The sequence below is a fragment of the Astyanax mexicanus genome, chromosome 4 (genome assembly GCF_023375975.1).
Source record: "Astyanax mexicanus isolate ESR-SI-001 chromosome 4, AstMex3_surface, whole genome shotgun sequence".
Lineage (NCBI taxonomy): Eukaryota > Metazoa > Chordata > Actinopteri > Characiformes > Acestrorhamphidae > Astyanax > Astyanax mexicanus.
Window position 1 is genome coordinate 34,719,947 of NC_064411.1, and position 27,026 is coordinate 34,746,972.

At 35.4% G+C, this 27,026-nt stretch overlaps 1 protein-coding gene across 1 annotated transcript; it reads left to right on the forward strand.

Annotated features, from left to right (window-relative positions):
* Positions 1-27,026, forward strand: cnpy1 (canopy FGF signaling regulator 1). Its single transcript, XM_007252974.4, has 6 exons — positions 1-252; positions 5,818-5,917; positions 12,696-12,811; positions 23,462-23,671; positions 25,027-25,123; positions 26,828-27,026. The coding sequence occupies exons 2-6, from the start codon at positions 5,827-5,829 to the stop codon at positions 26,866-26,868; spliced, it is 555 nt and encodes a 184-aa protein (XP_007253036.1). The 5' UTR covers positions 1-252; positions 5,818-5,826; the 3' UTR covers positions 26,869-27,026.

Below are 27,026 nucleotides of genomic sequence, written 5' to 3' on the forward strand. Positions count from 1 at the left end.
AGAGTTGTGGGCGGGCCTGCTGGTCGTGGCAGCGCCACAGACCGGCACGTAAGTGGCCTGCAATATTTCTACAGAGAACTTGTCTGTCTTGTTTCAGTAACACAGTCAGGACAAAGACTGGGAGATTATTAAGTTGGGCTCGGGCTTTTCGGCTGTGGCAGACATTTTTCGGTGTGCGTGGTTTACGTTTTAGCGCTGAAAAGTTTCCAGTTCGCTCACCTGCTGCTGTTGTTTACCCGTAGCGCCAGTCAGGTAAGCCATCAACAATAAACACACATACTGCAGCTAAGAGCAGTGGAGCAGGTGGAGGTGTGGAGAGGGACAGAATGGTGGGCTGTATGTGTTTAACTGGCTATTTGTAGTTAATCTCTTATTATTTTTAACAGAGAGAAGTTTCTTATTGATTAGGCTCACCTGTTTAGCAAGTCAATGACCCCACATTAGAGTAATGGGCCAATTAATGCTAGCTAACTGTGTCTATATACTGTATGCCTAGTTAAGAGACTTGTGTTCCAACATTAAAGTGGACTGCACCCTCTTAACTAGCTAACTCTGTCTCTATGTTGGTCATGTTTTTTTTACAGTATGACACACATAATGTAAACATGTTTGGCTCAGTTTGTGGCCTCAGTTCTTCTATTGTTTACCCCACTGCTTTTTCTTCTTGTTTGTTTAAATGAGTAAAATCACAATAGGCCCCAACATACCTACAGTAATACAATACAGAGAGGCCAGACAGCCACAATCCACTGAGCTACATCAGCCTTACCTGCTCCTGTAGGTGGTGATCAACTGGGGGCGCCAGTTCATCTCAAACTTCTGTGGCTAACTTTTCCCACAATAGATCCCAATGTGAGTGGAATGAATGTGGCTAATCATTCATATTTTCAATGATTCATTCATGTAACTGATAGTAAAAAGTTGTAGCCATGATGGGAATAAATGTCTTGTTTAAAGGCCCCATATCCTACCTATTCCCCGTATGGGAATGTGACACTTAATGAGTGTTTTGTTTTGTCATTTATTATTTTACATTACATTACATTTGGTGGACGCTTTTATCAGAAATAATGATGTACATTTTAGCAATAGAGAACATATAAATTCAAGGCAAAAACATTTATAGTCAGGGCCTGAAGGAGGCTAAAGGGAAATAGTTGGATAGATGAGGAAAGGAGGGAAAGAAGGAAATAAAATTAAAAGTATTTAGTTTGTTAGAGGTGTTAAGAGAGTGAGTGCTCCTCCTTTCCAATCACTGTACTTGCTAGAGCAGTTGTCTCTTATTCCAGCCATTTTCAGAACAAAAGAACATTTCAGAAAAATTGCTGATATGCATCAAAACAGGCCCAAACCATGACACTTCCACCACCATGTTTCACAGATGTGTTTCTCCAAACATAACACTTTCCATTAAAAGAAAGTTCTATTTTTGTCTCATCTGTCCAAAAAACATTCTTTCAATAGTCTTGTTGCTTGTCCACAAGCAGCAACTTTCTGTTTGGAGAGCAGTGGCTTTTTCAATGTGAGCGAGGCCTTCAGTTGCCTTGAAGTTACCCTGCCACTAAATATACCTGCCACAAGATATGTAATATTGGATATTTCCCTCAGTAAATAAATGGCCAAGTAATTTTTTTTGTCTCACTTCTGAAATCTGATCATGTTTATTTATGCAGAAATATAGAAAATTGGGTTCACAAACTTTCTAGCACCAATGTATTTCCTGTTTGGTCTTGGGGAGTTTTGAGCACTCGTGTTTCAATAAAAATATCTGTTCTTGATTCCATGTATTATATTTGTGATTGTGATATATAAATGATTTCCTGAGTAAATCTTTTACCTCGATTACAAAAAATTATGTAGGAATTTTATCTGCCTTGATGAATCATTTATTTTATGCTAAAGCTTAATGCACGGTATTACTTGTAATGTGGCACAACAAGCTTACAATTGTGACGCGTTTGAAACATTGAAAAAATCGCACCCTATTGTCTTCTCAGCTTAATAACGCAATTCACCTATAGAATACTAAAACAGGGCTCTAAATGTCTCCCAGTCTCAAAGTCATAATTTTTGTATCGTGACAACTCGGGGTGTGCCATATCGTATCATACACAATAATATTACCAACATTTTCGTGAACGATATTGTACCTTGAAATGTCGTGCCAGATCACCTACTCCTAATCATAACTAACTAGCAGGTACTTACTTTTTGGTATTTTTAACAAAAGATAAATTCGCACTTCTCATTTCCTATTGTATATCTAATAGAGACAGATTATGTCTGGATATATGGAGATATTTGGAGTGCATTATTAGTATCATGACATTCTGGATTGACTTCTGTTAAAAATCTGATAAAATTCTTGTATTTTTTAATATTGCATTTAGGGGTGTGCCTTATCATATTGTATACAATAATAACATTTAATTTGTTGCAATAGTGTATTGTTGAAAAAAAAATATATATATATATATAATTATTATTATTATTATTATTTTTTTTTTTTTTGTGATATCCCCAAGAGTATTGTTATCATGTAAATACCATGAAATATCGCAATATTATTTTAGGGCCATATCGCCCGCCCCTAGTGACAACACTGTTTGTTACAGTTTGTTCCAATGAACCATATGAATTTAAAATAAAATTGTTGTCTAAAAACATTATTAAGTGAAATGTTTTTCTTGTATTTATAATTGATCAATAACCAAGCAAAATGTTTTATCTGATTACTCGATTAATCAAAGGAATTTTCAGTAGAATACTCTATTACTAAAATATGATAGCTGCAGCCCTAATCAAGTCTGCTCGCTGCCTACATTAACTTCAGTCTGTGAAATATATGGTTTCATTTCTGTGTAAAGAATTCAGAACCTTGTGTCTACTCTTACAGCTTACCCGTAATCTATGCCTCTGAAACTGTTTGTAAAACTTCATAATGACAAAAAAAGTCATTGATTATTAGGAGTTTGTTGTGGTAAATTACCTTATGATCATGCTAAAAAGCTAAATATTCTACCCCTTCTTCTTTTTCTTCTTCTTCATCTGTGCTGATACAGTATCTGCAGTTTATTGAAACAGTTAAGATACTGACTCTATTTCCATTTTAAGTGCCTGATTTGAATACATATCCAACAATGAATGAAAATGAATAGCCACCCGTTAGCTTTATGCAAAGAACCTCATGCTAATAGACGGTTAGCCTCTGTTCATTGTTAGCTATGTTGACATATTTGATTCAGCCAGTGCTTTACTGTAAGCACTGTATTTTTAATATTTGAATAGGTACATTGGTTCTGTCTTCAGTTATGTTTAATTAGGCAGCAGTGTGTGCTTTTGTTTTTTGTGATTTTATCTTACCATCTGATTTAGCCATGCTACAGTAACTTCTATATGGACTTCAAGAAATTTACAATTTTTATTGCCTTAGTTATACCCATGTGTTTTGATCAATGTTTTGAGCTAACAAATATGTCAGCTCAGAGTCAATTCAGTAATTTAGCCTTACACAATGGAGCTCTCAGGATCTGACACACATTTTATTATAAAAAATGTGTGTCAGATTCATTTCAGGCTTACTGTAATCAATTTTGATTATAGTTTTAGTTAATTTTTGGTTTTATTTTCAGTATCTACACTGTTTTAAAGAACTGTATGGTATGAAAATTTGCCTTACAGGCATGGGAAAGTCGTGAGAAAAATCATGGAAATATATTGGTTAAAAAGAGTATGAACCCTGTATGAAGGATCACATAAGGAATCATGTTGTAACTTAAAAGTGTTAAACCAACCAAAATACTTTGTGAAGCATTTAGGTGCTCTTATCTAGCGAGCTGTTAACTTGCAGTATCTGAGGCTGGTAACTCTGATTAACTTATCCTGTAGAACAGAGGTAACTCTTGTTCCTCCCTTCCTGGGGTGGCCCTAATGAGAGCCAGTTTCATCATAAAGTTTTGGCTGTGCTTTGCGACTGCACAATCAAGTTCTTGATTTTTCAGTGACTAACCTTCATATCCTAAAGTTTTTTTTTAAGTAATATTCTAATCCATATTATAGCAAGACATACTCAATGAGAGTTATTCACTGCATCTCACCAGACCTACCTCTTCAGAACGTTACAACTGATGATCTCGAACACATTAAGAGGAACAAGAAATTCAAGTAATGAACTCTTGACGAGTTCAGCACAGCTGGAAACTGAAAGTTAAATATTCCAGATGACTCTACCTCATGAAGCTGACTGAGAAAATCCAGCCAGGGTGTGCAAAGCTGTTGTCTAAGCAGTGCCTACTTTGAAAATCTTTAAATACAAAACTTATTCTGGTTTGTTTAACCATATGTTTTTTTTGTTTTCATAGTTTGGATGACCTTTTAATGTTTTTACTGCACTGTATAACCCCAACTTCAATTAAAGGCAGAATGCAGGGAATTTCAAATGTCATAGACCAACATTTTATTTACAATATAACATAGAATACATATCAGATGCTGAGCTTGGGACATTTTACCAATTCGTGAAAAACATGAACTCATTTAGATCTTTATGGCCACACTAAAAAGTTTGTGTAGCATCTCCTTTTCTTTTAGTTTGAGGAGAGAAGTGTTGGTGGATGTTTCTCACACATTTAATGAAGTATACTAAAAAAGACCTTAGAACTCTCACTGACCAAGTAGTCCACTACAAAGTTACTCGCATAAAAAGCTAATGTAGTAAATGTGAATAGCATGTGTTAACTTCTCAACAGTTGGAATCAGCTGGATCTTTTTACACAGATGTTTTATGTTCCAAAAGTTTGCTCTTGGTGAAATATCTGGAGTGTGGGCAAGCTACTTTAGCACCCTTGCTCTTCTTCTGTGAAGCCATGTTGTTGTGATTGATGCAGTATGTGGTTTAGCATTGTCTTTTAGGGAAGATCTTGCATATTTCAGCAGGATATCCTATCTGAATGGGGCATATGTTGTTCTAAAACCTCTACATACAGTTAAGCATTGATGGTGCCTTGCAAATTGCTCATATATTGTTTTTGTTAGTATCATCTTCTTTTCCCTGCCTTTTGTTGCCCTGTTCCAACTTTTTTCGAGACTTAAAATAGATCTTCTAAATGAGAACAGATTTGCAAGCTCATGTTATTTGATTTTGGCTATTGGTTAATAGGGGTGAGCCATATCGTATCATACGCAATAATATCGCCAACATTTTTTAATATTGTGATCGCTATTATACTCTGAAGTATTCCACATCAGCCACCTCTAATTATCACATCAGGGTACTACTTTTTTATTGTTTTTAGCAAAAGAAATTCACACTGTTTTCATTTCCCATTATATATCTACTAGAGACAGATTATATCTGAATATATGGAGATGTATGAAGTGCATTTACTAGTATCATGATATTCTGGATCATTCAGTTACAAATCTAGTTCTTGTATTTTTTAAATTTCAATTAGGTGTGTGCCATATAATATTGTATGTAATAATAAAACTTTAAATATTAATTTTGTTGCAGTAGTGTATTCTTGAAATGCCTTTTTTTTAATTCAGTGTTTTATCATATCACTAAAAGTATCGGTATTACGAAACCATGAAATATTGTGATATTTTTTTTGGAACAAATTGCCCACCCCTATTGGTTACCTTTTTAAAGTTGTGTGATGCGACTTTTTGGATATAAGCACGTCCTGTCTGCTAGCTTTAAAATGTCAGTGCAAAATCAAAGAAATAAACTTCACAGACCAAACATAACTTGACTCAAAATATGTCTGATTTGTGTTAAACTATTATTTTAATACACACTACTATTTTCTTCCTTAGGAGACCAGTATGGCATCATGGATTGGCCTTATTCTTGTGGTTTTGATGGTCTGTTCACATAGAGCAGAGGCGGGTAGAGATGAAGTGCTGTACTGCTCAGGTGAGTTAAGCTTAAAGCTACAAATAAAATGTTTATTTTTCATTGATTATCACTTATTAAGACTTATCTGAATCCTTATTTGGAGGCATGCTCCTGTGAGTTCTTTATGTTAGCATGGATGTTTAGCAGTAGCAGTAGAGGGCAATTCAGGTCTCTGAGAACAACAAACAGCAAAAGTTTTGCAAAAAGTTTTTTTTTTTTTCTGCCAAAGTTTTTTCTTCATTTTATTCATATGGGCGTGGTTGTCTCCCTCTTGAACTATTGGCTACACTGCCCCTGTAATTTATAGTGGTATTGCCCCATTCTATGTGTATTTTTGAGCTTTCGTTCATCTGAGAACTGTAGACTCTCTGAAGCAGTGATCTGATATCAGTTCTAAAGGTGCAGTCACAGAAACTGCCTGTTAATTCTGTGAATTCTATGGGAAAAAGAATGGTTAAAAAATGGTGCAAAAAGTGAAAATGAACAACACTGTAAATAGACCTCAAATAAATATAAAACCAACAATAAAACATCAGAATTGGGTGTTTAAAAAAAAAAAAGCCACACATTTGGCTTCATGTTTACAGTAATGGCTGAAGCAAACCAAAAATATTATAACCAAAATTTTATCCAGGTTGTTGAGGTTTATTTAAATTAGTTTTATGCTAAATCTAATTCAGTACGGCTAATTATGTTGTCTGTTTAATTGAATATTGTTTAAGTACCGTCAATATCAATTAAATGCTCAGAAAAATATGTTGTGATTTAATTTATCAAGCTAACATTAGAGAATAGTCATATTGCCCAGCCTTAAGTTACGATGCTGAGAATGAAGGGGTTAATTGAATGCAAACATGTTCATTAATGCTGACCTATTAAATATCATTAAATCAAATTGTTTTTGCGATATCATTCAGACTTTGACATGTGTCTTTTTGATTTAAAGCTTTAAAGCTAACCTAATTTGTCATGTACTACTACTATTGCTTACAATAATAATTAAAATACCGGTACTTCTACTACTACTAATAATAATAATAATAATAATAATACAAGTAATAATACCAGACCTGGGTATTGATCGTAAATGTACACTGCGTTCGTTTCCTTTTTACACAATGTTTGATGAAAACCTGCTGTCGACAGTTTTATAAGTGAGCTCCATCACAGTCATATTCTTTAATTTCGGCCATTTTATTTTTTGAGCACAATAGCTACCTCAGCGTGGCTCCGTCCCGGATGCAGTTTTCCACAGCCTGTTGTTTCTCCCCTGAAAGCGGCCAATCCCAGCCTCCGTCTGGCACTGATGTGGCACACTGTGCATCGCAGATTCCAAGACATTTTAAACACAAAGTGGCAGACAGCCAAGTGCTCCAGTGCTCTAAGCTGGTGTATTCTCCTGTGCTGGAAGTGCTGAATTTGATACTGCAGTGTGTAACAGGGCAGGTTCGGCTATCAGCAAAGATCATCAGTGAGGACGCCTCCATTTCACCAGGAACAAGGTTTTAGTCTGTGTGTTAAAGGGGGGTTAATGTAATGATGGTTGATGGGTAATATGTGGTGTAGTAGTTCAAGTACGTGGTACTGATTTGAGCCGTAGAGACGTTTTGTGGAAATTTGTAATAATTTTTTTTTGTTCGCTTTGTTGCGATGCGTTATTTACTTAGTTTTTCACTGCCGGACTGATTTGTGACTTTAATTTTAAGCGACAAGTCTTTTTTCTTAAATCGACTGACTTGGTTTCAAATCTAATGTCGTGTAATGTAGAAATAAGTATTACAAGCAAGTAGAGTAGTGTGTGTGTGTGTGTGTGTGTGTGTGTTTGCTAAAAATTTGCTAAAAAAGATTTTGAAATTTGAACTAGAACATATAAGCTGTTCTCATTCAGTTTAGAAGGAATGGGAATAATACATTTTTAAAATATACATTTGTAATGATTATGCAAAAAAATGACAACCATTGTACATATTTTACACGTCTTACAGCAGCTAGGTTGCTTATGGTGTATTCGTCATTTTCGTATTGCAAATATTGCCATGGATTTAAAGAGCTCTGTCTGGCTATACAATTGCTGGGATGTGTTTCATAAATTGATAATTGATTCATGATTTTTCTCTTTTGTATTATACGAGATGGTGAAATAATAATAAAAGGGTGAAAAGGTCAAATAGAGGAGGCAGCAGCAGGCCTTGATTTAACACTTGAGGTTGTTTTGAGAGATATTGTGAATCTTATTTATAGTTATTCGCTGAACGTTTGGGACATTTACACTCGTTCACAGTGCATTCAGAAGTGTGTGTAATTAATGCTGAGCTGAATGCATTAAAGGGGGTAAAAAACGATATTATTACGAATTGCGTTGACGCTTTTTTTTTTTTTATGTATACAATTTCGTTCCTAAATTAAAATGTCCCAAATTTTTACTTTGACGACAAACTTTGAAGAAAACTTGACGGCAAAGCTTTTAGCAGCCTTAATGATCTTGATTATATTTCATTTAAATTAAAATGTTTACATCCCCTTTTTAAGTCATTTATTTATTTATTTTAAGTGTAATCACTTTAATCCAGCTGCATTATCTTGATGAACCTGATAAATCGAGTGCAATCAGAAAATGAAAAGTATAAAATGTAAATAATTTCAAAGTAAAGGTAAACTTAGGGGCACATAAACGAACCTTCCAACTTGCCCAAAGCACACGAACACACATAACCAGCATTATGGTTTATACGGCTGGCTCTCGGGTGTAGTTAACAGTGGGAACGAGGGGGGCATATGTCCCCAGTTTCTTTTTTTTTTTTTTTTGGTAAAAAGCTTGCATCAGAAATGTTTAGAGAAATAATCAGAGCCTGATATAAATGCACTAACAACAGCAAAAATGGCAAAATCGATTCATCTAACAGGGTTCACGTGTTCATTCAGATTTTATAAGTCATCCCCAAACCGTTTGCTCCTGCCCTCCTCCTTCAAAACCAAGTTACAGCCACGTAAGAACCGATTCCTCACTTCCAGACTTAGTCATTCTTGTGTGGGAGCCGAACCGTCCCAGGGCATTCCGTTCTTTTGAAGTGGTCCTGCGAAGAGTGATTGCATTGAGCTGCCTGCGGCCGTTTTCTTTTTTTTTTTTTGTACTTTATTGAGGTTTGGTGTGCTATTTTTTTTTTTTTAATGTGTAGGTGTTTGTGTGTCATTTTTCATTTTTAAACGTTAAATGTTTGTTATGAAGCATAAGTTATTGTGATCAGGTTATGTAGTTACTGTATTCACTGTAATCTGCTTAGTTTCCTAAGACTGTAATACAGCTCTGGAAAAAAAAGAGACCACTTCAGTTTCTGAATCAGTTTCTCGGATTTTGCTATTTATAAATTTATGTTTGAGTAAAAAGAATATTATTGTTTTATTTTATAAACTACGCATAACATTTCTACCAAGTTCCAAATATAAATATTGTCATTTAGAGCATTTAATTGCAGAAAATGAGAATAGGCTGAAATAACAAAAAGATGCACAGATTTCAGACCTCATATAATGCAAAGAAAACAAGTTCCTATTCATAAAGTTTTAAAAGTTCAGAAATCAATATTTGGTGGAACAACCCTGGTTTTTAATCACAGTTTTCATGCATCTTGGCATGTTCTCCTCCACCAGTCTCACACACTGCTTTTGGATAACTTTATTTCACTCCTGGTGCAAAAGTTCAAGCAGTTCAGTTTGGTTTGATGGATTGTGATCATCCATCTTCCTCTTGATTATTTTCCAGAGGTTTTCAATTAGGTAAAATCAAAGAAACTAATCATTTTAAATGGTCTCTTTTTTTTCAAAGCTGTATATATATATTTTACATTAACGCTATATTTTAACGTTATATTTATGTTCAGGCTGAGGTCTTTGTGTTCTTTCTGTTTCAGCATAGAAATTAATACACGCATGTAAATTGTCTTAAATCAGTAATAATTACAATAATGGTGAAATTTAGTCACCTTTATTTTTTGGATATATTTTATGTTATGCCCTCAATAGAACTACGCAGATGAAAGCAGATAAACTATTTAAACTCAACCTTATTTAAAAGTAGGCAGACTATTTAGACCAAACTAAAACTGAGGCAGGATACTCGCATTCGATTAACCAAGTCATATATAATAACGATTATATTGTACCGTTATCATTAGCGATGATGTTTTCTATATGAGAGAAGTGCTAAGTCTGCAGTGAGCTGCAGTTACAAAGCTAGCATCAAACACTAGAGCGTTCAAGAAGGCCAAAAGCTCAGCTCAGATAAAGCCTGTCTTAAGCACCGCCCAATCCTGGCAGTTGCCATGGGGATGTATCAAGCATGACTAAGCACTGGCAAACCCGAGCCCAGCATTTCACTGTAGATTCATTCATTTATTTGTTATTAATTTTATTGCTAATGCAAAGTACTGTGTTTTTATACTGTGTTGTTCTAAAGGTTGACAGATAATTATTAATATTAGAGTTAAACTTTTAGAGAGAAAAGCTTTATATCGTGCAAAGCTGCTGATACTAAAACTGTTCCACTGTAAAGTTTTGAAATGATTGAAGGTAGAATATATGCATCGCTGTGCATCCTAGCATCAGTGTGGCCTGTGGAAACATTTGGGTACTGTGTGCAGTCAAGACTTGGTAAAATTGTGGACTCTTTGGAAGAAATCACAGCTTGCAAAATTGCTTTTTGAAGGCAAGAATATTTCATATATTTTATATTTCCTGTATAAGGGCTGCATGATACCTGCAAGTTTTTTTTTTATTTGTTTTTATTTATTTATTTTTTTTGCAAAGTATGTTAAGAAATGAAAAGAAATATAGGTATTCTTGCCTCTTTTTGCAAATGTAAATTATTTAGTGTTTCATGGCCATAATAATGCCCTAATCAAAGTTTAGAATATAAAATTATATTGGTCTGATATAACCTGCCACTGGAAAATGATAAAACATGACAAATTTAAAAAGAAGGACTTTTTTTACTTTTGTATAAGACAAGTTGAAGCATGACATATATGCTTTTTGTTTGCTTTATTTGTCCTTGCACATCCAGGAGTGTGCTTACTTCACTTGAGCACATTGCTATAATGATTATGTTGATGATGAAGAAAAAGTATTTTATCTTGTAGTGTATGTAATGTAATGTTTTTTCTCCTTTTTTTATGGCACAATTTTTTAATGGAAGTTTAAGTAAAACTGTGTACTGTTAATAAAAAATGTTATCCAATTTTAACACAATTTAAAGAACAAGTGCCAGATTCAACTGATGTAAAAATGACAACAAAAATTTAATTGAGACGAAGTTTTTGCTTGTTGGTTTACATTCCCAAACCTGCATGTTCACAATTTAGCAACTAGAACACCTATTTTACTTACTTACTAAATATTATGATTTATGATTATGATTAATCTGTATTCTACACAAGTAGTTAGCTATATTTTACCTTCAAATAAGATGTTTCCAGTCATTAGGGTCAAGTTTTAGGGTGGAAAGTTTTAAATTAAGGGGTGAAATTAGACTCCCTGTGTTGCAAATGCTACTTGTTCCCGGGTACAAATGATCAGTACTTTTATTGTATTACAGAATTTGATGGAAGTCTTAGTCAATGCAGTGGTTACATAATGTATTGACTACTGTAATGCAATCCTCACAGGCATTCTCAACAAAATGATTCAGAAACTCTGATCTGATCAGATTATTGTACATTTGTTTGCTGATTCAGATACATATGATCCCTGTGTCACAAATGAGTCATTTTAATCTATTGTTCCTGACATTTAAAGCTCTGCATAATCTATAATCTTTCTCCTATCCTTCTTTGTGGTCTTCATCAGCAGATTTTCAAGCATTGCTTGCCATCATTCTTTGTACAGTCGATGCCTGAAGCCTTTTTTTATATGCTGCACTTTGGAAACCACTGCCTCCTCTGTAAATCTGTAAATTGCATTCTGTTATAGAGCTCAAAACCGCTCTTAAACACACACAATTTTAAATTAGCATACTCACTATGTATATTTTATGGATCTTGGGGTGTAAGGCTTCTGGGAGTGTCATATTGAGTGTGATAGTATCAATCTCTTCAGGTAGTCACTGGTGTTTTTGAGATGTTATTGTGAAAATATACTAATTATATATTGTCCGTCAATATATAAACACCAGTGACTGACAGATGCTGTTGTTAATGTTCATTAAAGTATTGGAAATGTATTTATGAATTATTGTTAGCCCTACTCTTGAATTATTGTCCTGTTGCAGGATTTACTGGGATTTTACCTCAGCCCCTGTGTTAGTGAAAATGTCACATTACTTGACATTCCTTTGGTGGTTGGATTTTCCTGTCTTGCCAGCATAGGAGCAATTCTCTTGCAGCCCTTATCTTGACCTCCACAGTTCCCCGGAACTGCCATTTCTTAAAAAGGGTGCATTTGACTGTTTCCCCAGAATAAAGCAGAGAAAATAAAGAAAATGCAGAATATGGATCTAACAAGCAAAGATGATCATTTGACATTTTGCTGTTTATTAATTTATTGATCCTCTAGACCTTTTGACCTTGTATTTGATCCTTGATGACCAGTTTGCCACTGATGGTACTGGACCTGAAATGGAAATCTATCACTGCATCTTTCCTCTGTCACTCGGCCTGTCAACGTGTGTTAGCTGACTTTTTTTTTTTTACACTATTAGCTGCTATTCCAATCTAACACTGCATCTAATTCTCTTCATTTGATGGCATTTCTGTTTTTTTTTTTCATTGCTAAGTAAACTGTAAGCATGCTCTGTCTTCTCCAGCCTGCATGGCGATCGCAGATGAGCTTAACTACACCATCAGCCAGATTGATCCGAAGAAGACTGTTCAGGTTGGAGGGTTCAGGCTCAACCCGGATGGGTCTCTCCAAGAAAAGACGGTAAGCTGCAGTGTCCAGTAATCTTCAGCAGGGCATTTTAAGGAGCTGATGAATGGGTATTTCAGCATTCTGACACTCTACCTGTTACTGCTGCAACTCCATCACCACCCTGTAAATATAAAATATGTAATGTTGTTTTTTTTTTAATGTGTTAAGTGAGGCTGCACAGTATATAGTTGCAATGTGAGCATGCACACTGGTCACATTACAGGATGTGCAACATTGTTAAAAATAAATTTAATTGCATGTTAGAGCCTTTTTTGCTGCTTAAGGTAAAAGTAAAACTCACTATGTTGTAATTTTCCATGACCTCTACCTGAAGGCACATTTATACCTGCCTTATATATTTAGTTTTTTAACTCTAGTACTTGATACACCTAATGCACATGTTGGGATCACAGATTTTCAGTGAATATTCCTATTTTGTTCATAAATATAATCTACAGTATTATATAATAAACCGTACAAATCAAACTTTGGACACACCTTCTCATTTAATGTTTTTCTTTATTTCTTTATATTATTTATTTTCTACATTGTAGATTAATATTACATACATAAATATTTAAGGGACACATACAGAATTTCTAAAGATTTCACATACAGATACAGATTTCTAAAACCCTGTGCTTCATAGTGCCACAGCCTGATACACTGTTCTAAACTGAGGTACTAGCCTTAAGCTAACACGCTTTCCCTGTGCTAAAGGATTAGCTTCATTACAAAGCTCTGTTATAGGGCACTTTTCCCTATTGTAAGGCACTAGCCAAAAGCTAACGCACTAGCGCCAAGCTAAAATGTTAGCCTCATTGTAAAACACTTGCTCTCTAGGTTTTAATGCCTTTTTAACCCCTTGCTTACACAGTAGCCCTGAGCTAACGCCACAAAACCAGGCACTAAGAAAGGAGGAAAGCGCAGCAACTCTGTTCCGATAAATCAGCTCACAGAAGCCTTGTGCTGTGGACATCACCCTTTAGAGTAATGTGGGAAAAGGAAGGGCGCCATATACCTACCCAGAGAGTCAATTGTGCTCTCTCAGGGCTTCGGTAGCAAGCACTATATTTTGAAATGCTTGGGGAGAATGGAGGTGGGCTAGTCGCCAAAACTTTGTATTTGTTATTATGTTTCATTACACCCAAAATCCATTTCACACCAGATTTCTCCTTTAATACTTTTTTTACTGCAAAACATTCCGAGTTCTCCTTATTTGATGACTGCTTTGTGGATCTATTTCTTTTTTTCCCATGTGGTGTTTACTTTCTTTATTATCTTTTCGTTATAATGAGAATAGCTTGTTTGATTAGAGTAGCTAATGTGTGCTATCATGCTAATTTTAAAGACAGACACTGGTAGCAGTTTAATGAATCCAAGAGCTACATTTGCACATATCTGCAAATATAACATATCTATAGACTTTGATAGTCATTATCAATTCGACAGTTGTCAACCACAATGCAGCATAAATATAACTTTTACGGAGGTGTCTTTATTAAATTGCAAGAAATACTCCAGTTACTGTTCCAAAACAGCGATGTACTTTCTGCTTCTGATGTCAATTTTTTTTTCCTTTACTCCACTGGAATGAATGGGAGGATTTTGAGACCAGACTTGTAAATGACTTGCTATAATGGCACAGTTTTAATCCGCTCTGAGAAATCCGTATGCAAAACATAAGTTCATGAATGTACAAACATTGTTGAACTCGTCTTGATCTTTCCAATGGATTTCTTCGTCAGCAGAGCCAAAAAAAGTTTGGCAGCTTTTGGAATAAGATGCATTTTTGAGTTGAACGCACTCTGCGGACCTCACCCCTCCCATTATTTCTACAGTAATGACTCCCATCACTGCACGAGTTCAGGAGGTTGTGGTTCATCGATAGGCAGAGTAACAGGAGCTGAATTCTTAAACTTTAACCCAACTTTGACCGTTTGTCTAAAGGTGACACTTCATTTTTTCACACAGAAAATAGCATTAATGCAGAATCGTTAACATGTCTGAGTTGAATCAGTGGTGCTTGCTCTTGGTAAGGATGCTACCACTAAGTATTTAAGCTTTTTCTTTCTTTCTTTAAAATGTAACGTTTAAAAAGCTTGTTTGCTAAAACAAATGATCACATTCTCTGGATCAGGGTAAATTCTGTTCGGCTTTGCATGATCCTGCATCTTTTACAGTTTATGATGTGATTTGTGTGTGCTGGTTTGGAATTATTTTATGAATGACTTCACACACCCTGTTAAAACAAGTGTATCTTTGTGAGACTAAAGTTATGTAACTTTTAGAATCACCTTCTGCACTTTGTTGTTTAAGCTAGTAGTGTTAATCCATTTAAACATAATAATAATCACATTAATAACAATAGAATTCTGTGATTAATTATGATTAAACACACCCTTTATTCCTTAATATTCTGTGAATAAATTACATAGATTACATGTTTTAATTGCTGGTACTTAGCTGTATTTTTGAGGGAGACAGTAATACTGGTGTAGTGTGATTTATACCTGCCAGACTAGATCCTTTTTTTTTTTTTTTACTGTAATCTTAATATCTCTAGTACTGTATTCTAATATGTGCTAGTTTTATGAGTTGCATCATATAGTAAACACATTATATAGTATGAACTAATAGAAATGCTTCATTTACTATGTAAGTTTTTTTTTTTCCTTTTAAAATATTTGATTTTACTTTTTTCCTGAATTCACTACATTACACTTTGCTACATTTCGGACTATTCCTTAAATCATTTAACCAATGCACTCATTTTTATATATATATATATATATATATATATATATATATATAACTTTTCCTCTGAATTATTTGACCATTTGAAAAAAATATTTACCCATTCTCTAACTTTTTGTTGACTGATTTTACAATTTCAATACATTTTTTGGCTTTAATTTTTACTTTTTCATTACATTTGACTGGTGTTAACTGTTTTACAAGTTAGGTATTTTGATTAATTCTATTTTGCCCTCCCCTTTTTTCTTACACATTATATTTTGTCTGCCTATACCCCTTTTTTGTCTTTGTTTAAAAGCACAGTAAGCCCTGTTTAATGCCACATTCACACCCATGCTGCTCTGCAGGCTTTGGTGGGCTCGTAATGCTTGCTTGGCTAAAGGGGGCAGTTTTAACTGTTTCCTCCTTAACTGTGGTGTCAGTATTTAAAGGTCAGACCCAATGAACTCAAAGTCCTGACCCCTGCTATCCAGGGACTGTCATTAGGTTGCTGACTCTCCTATTGATTGGGGGTTAATCTCCTTTTGATTGTACCCACTGACTAATAACAAGTGTTTACTCTAGCTGAGAACGCTCGGTTTGGGGTTTCATCGGTAAATCACACAAATCGTGCTTGTTCACGTTTCCTGGGAAATATAAATCAGGTTATAGCAGATATCAGTATAATGAAGACACCAACATTACAGGATTAATAAGACGTGAGAAAGTGATTGATTGATTGATTATAGGAATGTATTAACTGTCACTGTCATATAGAATAGATTTAGTGTTTGTTTTTTAGTGTTTGTTTATAGAGAGATTCCATCAGTTATTCTCAGTGTAGTGTAACATACCTAAATATAGCCACTTTATTTGGTATCCGAGCTAGGGCTGCACAATATGTATTTATAGCCTCATCATTGCAATGTGCCCTAAAACAATAGTCTCATCACATAATGTGCAATATTCACACAATGCAAAATAAATTTAGCATGTCATGCTACAACATGTTTGATCCAAACAGAAAATTTTGTTACGTTACATTTTTTTCCATTACAAATCTTATTTTCTATTGTATATCTACTATGACTGTGTATTGGATGTAGGATGTAGAATGCATAATACAATACATGATATTATATACAATACATTATGATCCAGTCACATCAGTGGGATCTGAAGACCAAGTACAATAATACATTCGAATGGGCTGAGTTGATCTGTTGATCTGATCCAATCTTTACTATGTAAATAATGTGTTTTGAGAACCGATACAGTTTTGCAAAACACAACATCACAATACTTATTGCAATATCAATATGCTCTCAATATTTTCTTACACCCCTTTTAGCTATCAAAAGCAGAAATCAGATTATGTCTGCCAATTATTATTTGTAATCTACTATTTATATATTGCAGAATAACAAATAATTCACTATCCATCCAGTCAATGGAGACATTTGTTTTTTAACTCAACAATGCATATATCCTTCTACCATTTTAATCATATGTCCTGTTAATATCCTTTCTTACACATCAGCCAGTGTATTCATAACTGTTTGAAACACTGACTTGCGTAAAGAGTTTTAGGAGTGTTCTTATGTCTTCTTGGATTCACCACGACTTTGAACAATTTTGACTCAGCAAGTTTACCGCCCCTGAACTGAGCAATTAAATAACTTTTTTTCCTTTTTTCCTTAATGAGCAAATTATTCTGAACTTCAGAAGAATTTGTGGGATTTCTTCAAAAAAATATGTAAATTTAAGATCCTCAGGAAGTTTATTCAGTGTCTAACCTCAAGGTGGTTCTGGTTTGTTGCTTCCTTCTGATGAAGATTATTTCTGCAATATTTCTGGCAACCTGAGATATTTGGCCACATTGTTGGTTGCCAAATACTGTTGCACAAATAAGTAAATAGAATACAGAATACTTTACTTTAAATCATATGGCAGTGTTTACTCTAACATTAGTTTTTTTTTTCAGCAGCACTGGCAACCACACATTTCACCCCTTCCTTCCCCAGAGGTTCTGCCCATCAGAGCACTACTGTATACAGTGCAGGGAGTGTGGGAGAGAGCCAGCAGCTAGAGCTGGTTTAAACAAACAGCAGGTTTAAGGTCATATTTTGGCTTTACTTGCATAAATAAACTTAAATAAAGTGCTCAGCATTGCTTATCATGATTGGTATTAGTTCACAAAATGTACGTGTTTTGAATTATCGAGCAGTAAAGTTCTAGGATAGCAACATTTGACTGAGGTAATTTAACTTTAGCGTTTGTTTGTTTACCAACATTTTCACTCACATGACACGATTGACACTATGTATGTGTATTTCTGACAAAAATTGTGCTACTAAGTTTATAGGTAAATGTGTGACTAGAGTAGCACTACTGAAGTACATTTAGAAATAGAATAGCAGTGCAGAGATACAATTTCTGACTGAAATTATACTAATGAGGTAACTAGCTAAATATGTTACTAGAGTAGCACTACTGAGGTGCATTTAGGATTAGAATAGCAGTTCAGAGGTAAATTCATGACTACAATTGTGCTGCTGAGGTAACTAGCTAAATGTGTGACTAGAATAGCACTGCTGAGGTAAAGGTGTTGTGTTATTAGTATGTCTACTGAGATGTTCAATGTTTAATATTTTTGTCCATGTAATCAAAAATTTAACTAAAACCTGTTCAAATGTATTCACTTGTATACCTTTGGTCATATAGTTCTGTTTTTTTCTATTTCAGCCAAAAATCCTTTTGGTGTATCCCTACTGTTAACAGCCCTGTAATTTATAATGATTCAGACGTTGTGGATGACGGTGATTAGCATGTTTTGGTGCAGAGCCAATGATTTGGAATGATTTATCTGAAGAACGTCTATGATTTTAAAGAAAAGCTTGCAGTCCTGATGTGACTAGAACTGGAACCTCACTTCTAAAATCCCATTATAATTTCTGAGGCTGTTCTAATTGTGCAGCCCTGCTTGGTTTAAAACAAACAGTAATTACTACTGCAACAATAGCTCCAAGCACTGCAGCATGGGGTGGGGTAGGGGGTCTGCTTTCTCTTGCCCTGGAGCTGTAGGGGGTCCCTTGGTGACACGCTCACTTGTAATATATATAGATGACCTTATGTTTGATCCAAGTAGCAATTTAATGTGTGATTTAGGTTCCTTTCGCGATCTGTTAAACATTATTACTGTATAGCTGGTGTTGTCAGTGCTTATGGTCTATCTGCTGTTCTGATGTGGATTATTATCATTGTTTATTATTTCGCAGATTGGCTTTTTTTCCCTTTTTTTTTTTTTTTTATAGAAGGCCACTTATATTGACTACCTGCTTCTCTAAGGCTTCAATGCTGGTCGTTCTTCCAATGGAGAGTCAGTGGAGGATGGCATCCCTGAGAAGCCTTTTCTCTGGCTGGGCTTTCAAGCCCCCCCTTCCCTTTATTCCTGCAGAAATTCTTTATTGACAGCTCCTATTCAAACCCCTCAGACTGTTACGGGTAGGAATTTAATTCCCCACCATTTTCAGGATTGCATGATAAGCACCAGGCAAGAGGATGCAGCACACAAGCCAAGCCGTCCTCACTGAAATCCAGAGGGAAGATTTTTTTTTATGCATTTAATTTTAATTTAAGTGTATGTATGTGTTTTATTTATTTAATTTTAGGTTCTTTTTAGTAGTATTTTTGTTTTGTTTTGTTTTTGGCTTTTGTGCAAAAAACAAACCAAAAAAAAAGAACATAACCCCTTCTGCTGTTCAGAGTGTGTTGCCTGGTTTAATGAGTTGCTTTTGGTGCATAATTGGCCGAGATTTCGACTGATAGGCCTGTTTTCCTTTCTCTTTTTGCTAAAGGCGATCAAAACTCGGGACTTACATTTCCAACATGTTGTTTGATGCCAATAATTTCCAATGGTGCTGAGGCCTGTTTGTTTATTTATTTAGTTACATTTATTAAGACTGCCATACTGGAGGCGACAGTTCCTTTAGTTCTGATTCTCTTTTTGATTACCCAAAGTTGATTGGATCCCGTCCCATTTTTGCTGTGTGGGTGTCCATCCAGCTGGTCTTTGCTATTTTTTTATTTTTATTGTTATTTCTGTACCATTCTTTTTTTTTTTTTTTTTTTTTTTTTTTTTTTTTTTTTTTTTATGAAATGTGATTTTAAAGAGCTACATCATCTTAGAACTATGGGTGAACAGTGTCTCAGGCATCAGGTTGTGTATTTATAAGCATTTTTAATGCAGTAACTTGCTTAGGTACAGTTGTGGTCAAAAGTTTACATACACTTGTAAAAAAACATAATGTTATGGCTGTCTTGAGTTTTCAATAAGTTCTACAACTCTTATTTTTCTGTGATAGAGTGATCGGAACACATACATGTTTGTCACAAAAAACAGTCATAAAATTTGGTTCTTTCATAAATTTATTATGGGTCTGCTGAAAATGTCACCAAATCTGCTGGGTCAAAAATATACATACAGCAACAAAATTTGTCAATTTTGGTGATGTAGCGAGTTGTGTCAATCAAATTAGCTTCATGTCATGGCCTCTTCACTTCTTGTAAGTGATTCTGATTGACTACAGCTGTTGACTTCTCATGAGCCCATTTAAATAGGGCTCATTTGACCCAGTGATTAGACTCAGCTACAAAAGCTACAATGGGAAAGTCAAAGGAACTCAGTGTGGATCTGAAAAAGCGAATTATTGACTTGAACAAGTCAGGGAAGTCACTTGGAGCCATTTCAAAGCAGCTACAGGTCCCAAGAGCAACTGTGCAGACAATTATACGCAAGTATAAAGTGCATGGAACAGTTGTGTCACTGCCACGATCAGGAAGAAAACGCAAGCTATCACATGCTGCCGAGAGGAGATTGGTCAGGATGGTCAAGAGTCAACCAAGAATCACCAAGAAGCAGGTCTGCAAGGATTTGGAAGCTGATGGAACACAGGTGTCAGTCTCCACAGTCAAGCGTGTTTTACATCGCCATGGACTGAGAGGCTGCCGTGCAAGAAAGAAGCCCTTGCTCCAGAAAAGGCACCTTAAGACTCGGCTGAAGTTTGCTGCTGATCACATGGACAAAGATAAAACCTTCTGGAGGAAAGTTCTCTGGTCAGACGAAACAAAAATTGAGCTGTTTGGCCACAACACCCAGCAATATGTTTGGAGGAGAAAAGGTGAGGCCTTTAATCCCAGGAACACCATGCCTACTGTCAAGCATGGTGGTGGTAGTATTATGCTCTGGGGATGTTTTGCTGCCAGTGGAACTGGTTCTTTGCAGAAAGTAAATGGGATAATGAAGAAGGAGGATTACCTCCAAATTCTGCAGGAAAACTTAAAACCATCAGCCCGAAGGTTGGGTCTTGGGCGCAGTTGGGTGTTCCAACAAGACAATGACCCAAAACACACATCAAAAGTGGTAAAGGAATGGCTAAACCAGGCTAGAATTAAGGTTTTAGAATGGCCTTCCCAAAGTCCTGACTTAAACCCCATTGAGAACATGTGGACAGTGCTAAAGAAACGGGTTCATGCAAGAAAACCATCACATTTAGCTGAACTGCACCAATTCTGTCAAGAAGAGTGGTCAAACATTCGACCTGAAGCTTGCCAGGAGCTTGTGGATGGCTACCAAAAGCGCCTAGTTGCCGTGAAAATGGCCAAGGGACATGTAACCAAATACTAATGTTGCTGTATGTATATTTTTGACCCAGCAGATTTGGTGACATTTTCAGCAGACCCATAATAAATTTATGAAAGAACCAAATTTTATGACTGTTTTTTGTGACAAACATGTATGTGTTCCGATCACTCTATCACAGAAAAATAAGAGTTGTAGAACTTATTGAAAACTCAAGACAGCCATAACATTATGTTTTTTTACAAGTGTATGTAAACTTTTGACCACAACTGTATGATGGCTTTCTGAATGTTCAGAAGTCTGGGTCACTTCACTTATTATAGAAATTAGGTGGAATTCCCATTTAAAATCCATCGTTTGGACGGTAGATTACTAAAACAAGTTTTTTGTGTCCTATTCTTTTCAGTGGTGCTGAGTTTTATTTATTTTTTTATTTTTTTTTTTATTTTCTTTATTGTGTCTTACATCCTAGAGAGGATGGTTTGCATAATTTATCATTTTTGTTCATATCTAGATCAGCTAAAGTTGATTACATCCTATATCTTTGTCTGCATGTCTGCCTGTCTGCCCAATTGCTTTTTTCTTATTAGGATTTTTGGATATTCTTATTATACATATGGATGGGTTGCCTGTCCTTCTGGATGTACCAATTTACTTTTGATAAAACAACTTTTGTCTGTCTGTCTGTCTGTCTGTCTGTCTGTCTGTCTGTCTGTCTGTCAATCCATCCAAATGTTTTTTGCTTGTTCTTTTTTTTGTTAACTAAATTTTTTTGAAGGATTTTACTAGTATGTATTTTAAGATATATATGATTTTAAAGGGATAAAGAGCTAAAATTTTCTGAAAACTATGATAGAACAGTGTCTCCATCTAGTTTGTCTAGTGTCTCCATCATCAGTTTGCGTATTTAGAACCATTTAGTAATGCAAGAACTAGGGCTTTTACGAATCTTCAAAAGTAGGAGTCAATTTACCAACACTGTGCACTATTCTGACTCGGCAAGTTTCCCCGGAATGGCGTGTTTGAATGACTTTTTAACAACATAATGAGTGGATTATTTAGAAATTAGGTGCAATTTCACTTCAAAGATCATAGTTTAATGCGTAGGTGTTCAGTATAAACAGTATAAAAACTGATTTCCATATTTTTCTTTTTTATTTACGACTCCATTGTGGAGGTGACTCTCCCACAATAATAATAATTCTCTAGATCACCCAAAGTTGATTGCATCCCATATCTCTATCTGCATGTCCGTCCAGCCATCCAACTGCTTTTTTCTTCTTCTTCTTTTTTTAATTAAAAAACTGGGAGGGATGAGCGGATGGGTCGCTTCTCCTCCATGGAAGCTTTTGTCTTATTCGTGACCAGATGGCGGTGAGCCACGGAAGCCTCTTTGTGTCCTGGAGCCTCGGAGGAGGTGGGAGAGGGGGGCAAATAGGAGGAAAAAAAAAAAAACGCCTCCATAATGTAATGAGCGAGACCGGAAGGGTCCATACTGTGTGTGAAAGGGGGCAGAGGGGTCAAGGCATATATCTACATCCAGCACCAAATCCTGCTCATCTGCAACCTGCCCATCTCTTCTGCTTCTCCTTCCTACCACACCAACCACAAGCCACCCCCCTCTCCTCCCCTCCAGAACCCCTAAATACCCCCCTCCCGCCTGCTCCTTCACCCCTGCTACCCTTTTCAGTGGTCTGACAGGGGAAAACTTCCTGCTTTGATCAGTGGAGGGTGGAGGAGAGGGACCCAGGCCCAGGAGGAGCAAAAGGATGACTCTGCGCTGTTTACCCTGCTTTACCCTGCACTTGGCTGCTGTTGACAAGTCCCCCTCCCCACCGCTTAGCCCCTACCCCCCGCCCCGCGCTCCATTCTGTCATTCTGTTGTGGGACGCACCCCCCCAGCACCCCCCTCCGGCGCCCCCTTCCCCTTTCCCCTTCCGGGGGAGGCCACAGGGGCGGGTGCAGGGGTGCACCTTGACCTGTCTAGACGCCACTGCGTGGTTTTGTTCTGTTGCCAGGGCAAGGGGGACCTACGTTCTCCAACTTTAGACTTTAGAGACGCAGGTTAAAAGTCAGCGGTAGTGGCACTGGGGCTGGTTTCTTGTTTTGTCTTTCTATTCCCCCTCTTTAAAAAAAGAAAAACAGAACGGAAGGAAGAGAGGTCATCAACATGACCTGGATGCCCTAATCATTATTGAACTTTTAAGACCAAATATCAAAAAAAAAAAAAAAAGTCCAAATTTCTCTATTTGATTAATCAATCACAAATTGAAATTGTCTCACAGGTGCCGCTGGCTAAGTCCCAGACTCACCTGTCCGAGCTGTTGGACGAAGTTTGTAACAGCATGAGTGACTATGCTCTCTACGAGGACCCTGACACCAAAGAGCAGAGCTACAAGAGGTTCGCTCCCAGAGGCAACGATGGCGGGAACTTTCCAGATTTCAAAAATTTTAAATTTGCTGGACCCGAGGGCACAGATTCCTTAAAGTTTGCTGTAAGTAGTTATTTATTTCCTGTCTGTTTTTTATTTGCTGCTTTTCTTTCTCTATATTTGTAATATACACATACACAATTTTTAAATCATTTAAACAAATTTGTTTGCTTTTCCAGAATTCTTTAATACACTTTTGCAATTATTTTTGTCATGGTTAAAACTATTTTATTATTTAAAAATTGTATTTTAATCACTTTTTAAACTTGTGGTATTTACTCTCACTAAATTAAAAATGAAAAACTTATAAAAAAATGTATAAAATTTTATTACATTTATTTTAGTACATTTTATTCACTCTCACTGAGATTTGTAACTTTTAATTGTTTACAGAAAGCTTATTTAATTAAAAATTAAAAAAAATAATTAAAAAAGAAATATATATATATTTTTATTAACTTTAAGTAAACAGGAAATTGCTTAGAAATATTAACATTTGACCCAGAATTTCAGAATTTATGTTGTACTTTACTTAAAAGTAAAGAGTTTAACAGTTCTTATTGTACCGTAAATCATTTTTTGACTTTTTTGGTTAGTTTTTTGTATTAAATTAATATAGAAAGTTAGAGTGTGGGCTTTTGAGGTGTAGAATTACACAATTTTAAAATGTAAGTGTTACTGTTTTTGTTTTTCAAAAAAAAAAAGGTTGGTAAGAAATGTGAGAACATAAAAAGCATTTTAAAGATTTCAAGATTTAAAAAAGTCTACACATTCTTAGACTGATAAAATTAAACCCCCTTGCAAGTTTTTTTGGGTACATTTTAAGGCTAATTAATTTAGGATAAGTATTTTTTTTCATGCATCTTTCTCCAAACCACCTGCGTGTGTACATGTATAATGTTGATCAGTTACATACATGGATTGGTATAACATAAAAAATGGAGATCTTCTGCTTTTTGCATTCATTTCTAAATCCTACCTCATGTTTGAACTATTTTCTTTCCAGAATTTTCTCTGTGCATAAAACTTCACCCAGTTCTGCAAAATTGATCAAAAACTGATTTAAATTGAGTGACTTGAGATTTTGAGCTTTTTTGCCCACTAATGATCCATTTCTGTAATGTTAATTCTGATATTATGGTTTTACAGATCGGGCAAAGGAAATTCACACAAGAAAATAAACGTTGTAAAGCTAAACTCTCTTCCTAAATGCACTATTCACCCTACTAAAAAGCCTAGTTTTACCCCCATGTCTAATGGAAATGAGCAGGTACATTAACCGTCTGTGCCGCTGCCTCGTGAGCTGTCCAAGATGGCAGCCAACCTGCCAGTGTTGAAGGGTTAAAGATGGCTGCTGGCTTGTGTGTTGGAGATGAAGTGTTGGGCATGGCGTGTAAACGGGCTCTCTGTTTCTGCAGTGTGAGACGATTGTGGAGGAGCTGGAGGATGATATCATCTCTCTGTTCACCCGTGAAGAGAAGAGAGTGGCTAAGAAGTTGTGCAGTGAAATATCAGGTACACACACACACACACACAGACACACACAGACACACACACACAAAGAGGAAAAAACTGCTGCCTCATGTGATATTAGCTGTAAGCACTTAAAGTGAGTGTCTCAGATGTAGTGAGATGCAAAGCAGCACTCTGATCAGTTACTCTGATCTCTGGTAGTGGGCAATATGTTTTCTTTTATCTGCTTTTTTGGTTTATGGAACGCTGAAAACATGCTCATGGATCATAAAACACATATTTAGACCACTTATAGAACTTTGTAAACAACAGAAATGCATAAACTGATTGGCTGGAACACTGTAAAAATCCATCTTAAAGTAATTTAACTTAATTTGACTGACTATTTTTATTAAGTTGAGTTAAATTTTTTAGTTGAGTGCACAATAAAAAAATTCAGGGAAATGTGGCAGAGTTTTTACAATTTAAAAATATATATTATTTTTCCTGGTCTGTTTTGGCCAAAATATATTTATTTTTTTATAGATTTTTACATATCTGAATGAATAAAATCTGATCTGTTAGGTCCATTAGTCAAAAAAAATCATCATGATTGCCCCTGCATTATTGTTAAAAATACTTTTAATAAAATATTAATACATTGACTTTTATAGACAATTAAGAAGGTTTTTGATTTATGTTTTAGTGTAAAGATTATTCATGTATCATGTTTAAATAAATTAACAAATCAGCCACAGGGTACATATTTAAATGTTATAATATTTTTTTCTTCAAATTGTAGACACTTTCTTAATTTATTAATTTATTAAAATTAACATATAGGAAAAAAATAAAACATAATTGTAAAAAGTATATATTTAAAAAAGTATCTGATGTGTATTGACTTTTTTTTTTAAAGTTTTATAAAAGTAAATAAAATATGTTTTATGTATTTCTTTCCCTCCAAATGTTAAATTTAGTTTAAAAAAGAACTTAACCAGGGTGCACAACAAATGTTTGTTTATAATGTTTATATATAATGTTGTAAGACATTATATATAGGCGTATAATGTAATGTAGAGGAAACGTATTTATTATATTTTCATCAGTGATTGTAATTTTTTTTAAAGTACTGTGATATTTTATTAATTAATTAATATATTTATTTATTTTATGCCATATTGCCCACCCTTGGTGTTGAGACTGATTTCTTTATTTCAGTATTTAGAGGCAGAAATGTGACTAGCGAACGTTTACGTGCGTGTAATGGCTCTTACAGCTACATTAGGGCACTTAAGTAGTATTTATTTAGTGTCTGACGCACACTTTCACTGAGACTCAATCTAGAGTTAGCACTGGTAAAACAGCTACTGAGTCAGAACTGTTTTGTGATCTCTAAATTTGTCTTCTAACTCACCGTATAAGCCACCACCCCTCAACACCGCCATTTTGTTTTAACCCTGCGACAGCTATGGCTGGGCTGTGTCTTTACAGGCAGTGCGCACACACACACACACACACTCACGTGTAGGAGAGATGCTAACGTTAAGCTACTGGGTTTAGCACTGGGAGAAGATCTACATTTGTTTAAGCTAAACTGAAGACTTGTTTGTGTGCATAAATATTGCTTTTTTTGTGTTTAATTGTGTTTTAGTTCTTTACGTTGAGCTAAACCTGAAGCTCTTGAGCTTCTATGCTGTTGTTGCTGTTGTTTTATAGCATGGGTTGATTTAGTAATACCATGAATTTTGTTGTTTTTACTCTCAGATCACTGTAAAAACAGTGTATTCCAGCATGGTGAGCTGTAGTGTTGCGTGTCCGTCAGCTGGAGAGTGCCCCAAAGAACCTGAGCGGTAACCGTGGACCAGTCTAATTCCAGAGTTTAAATTGCAAAAAACTGTGAAATATATTTTATACAAATCTGTAATGATTTTGAGTTGTAATATTTTGATAAAGATTAATAAAA

What these genes read in the sequence shown, in the direction of transcription:
- cnpy1 (XM_007252974.4), top strand. Translation starts at nt 5,827, where the DNA reads ATGGCATCATGGATTGGCCTTATTCTTGTGGTTTTGATGGTCTGTTCA. An exon ending in TGAAGTGCTGTACTGCTCAG is followed by an intron (nt 5,918 to 12,695) that starts GTGAGTTAAGCT and finishes TGTCTTCTCCAG; the next exon opens with CCTGCATGGCGATCGCAGAT. An exon ending in CAGATTCCTTAAAGTTTGCT is followed by an intron (nt 23,672 to 25,026) that starts GTAAGTAGTTAT and finishes CTGTTTCTGCAG; the next exon opens with TGTGAGACGATTGTGGAGGA.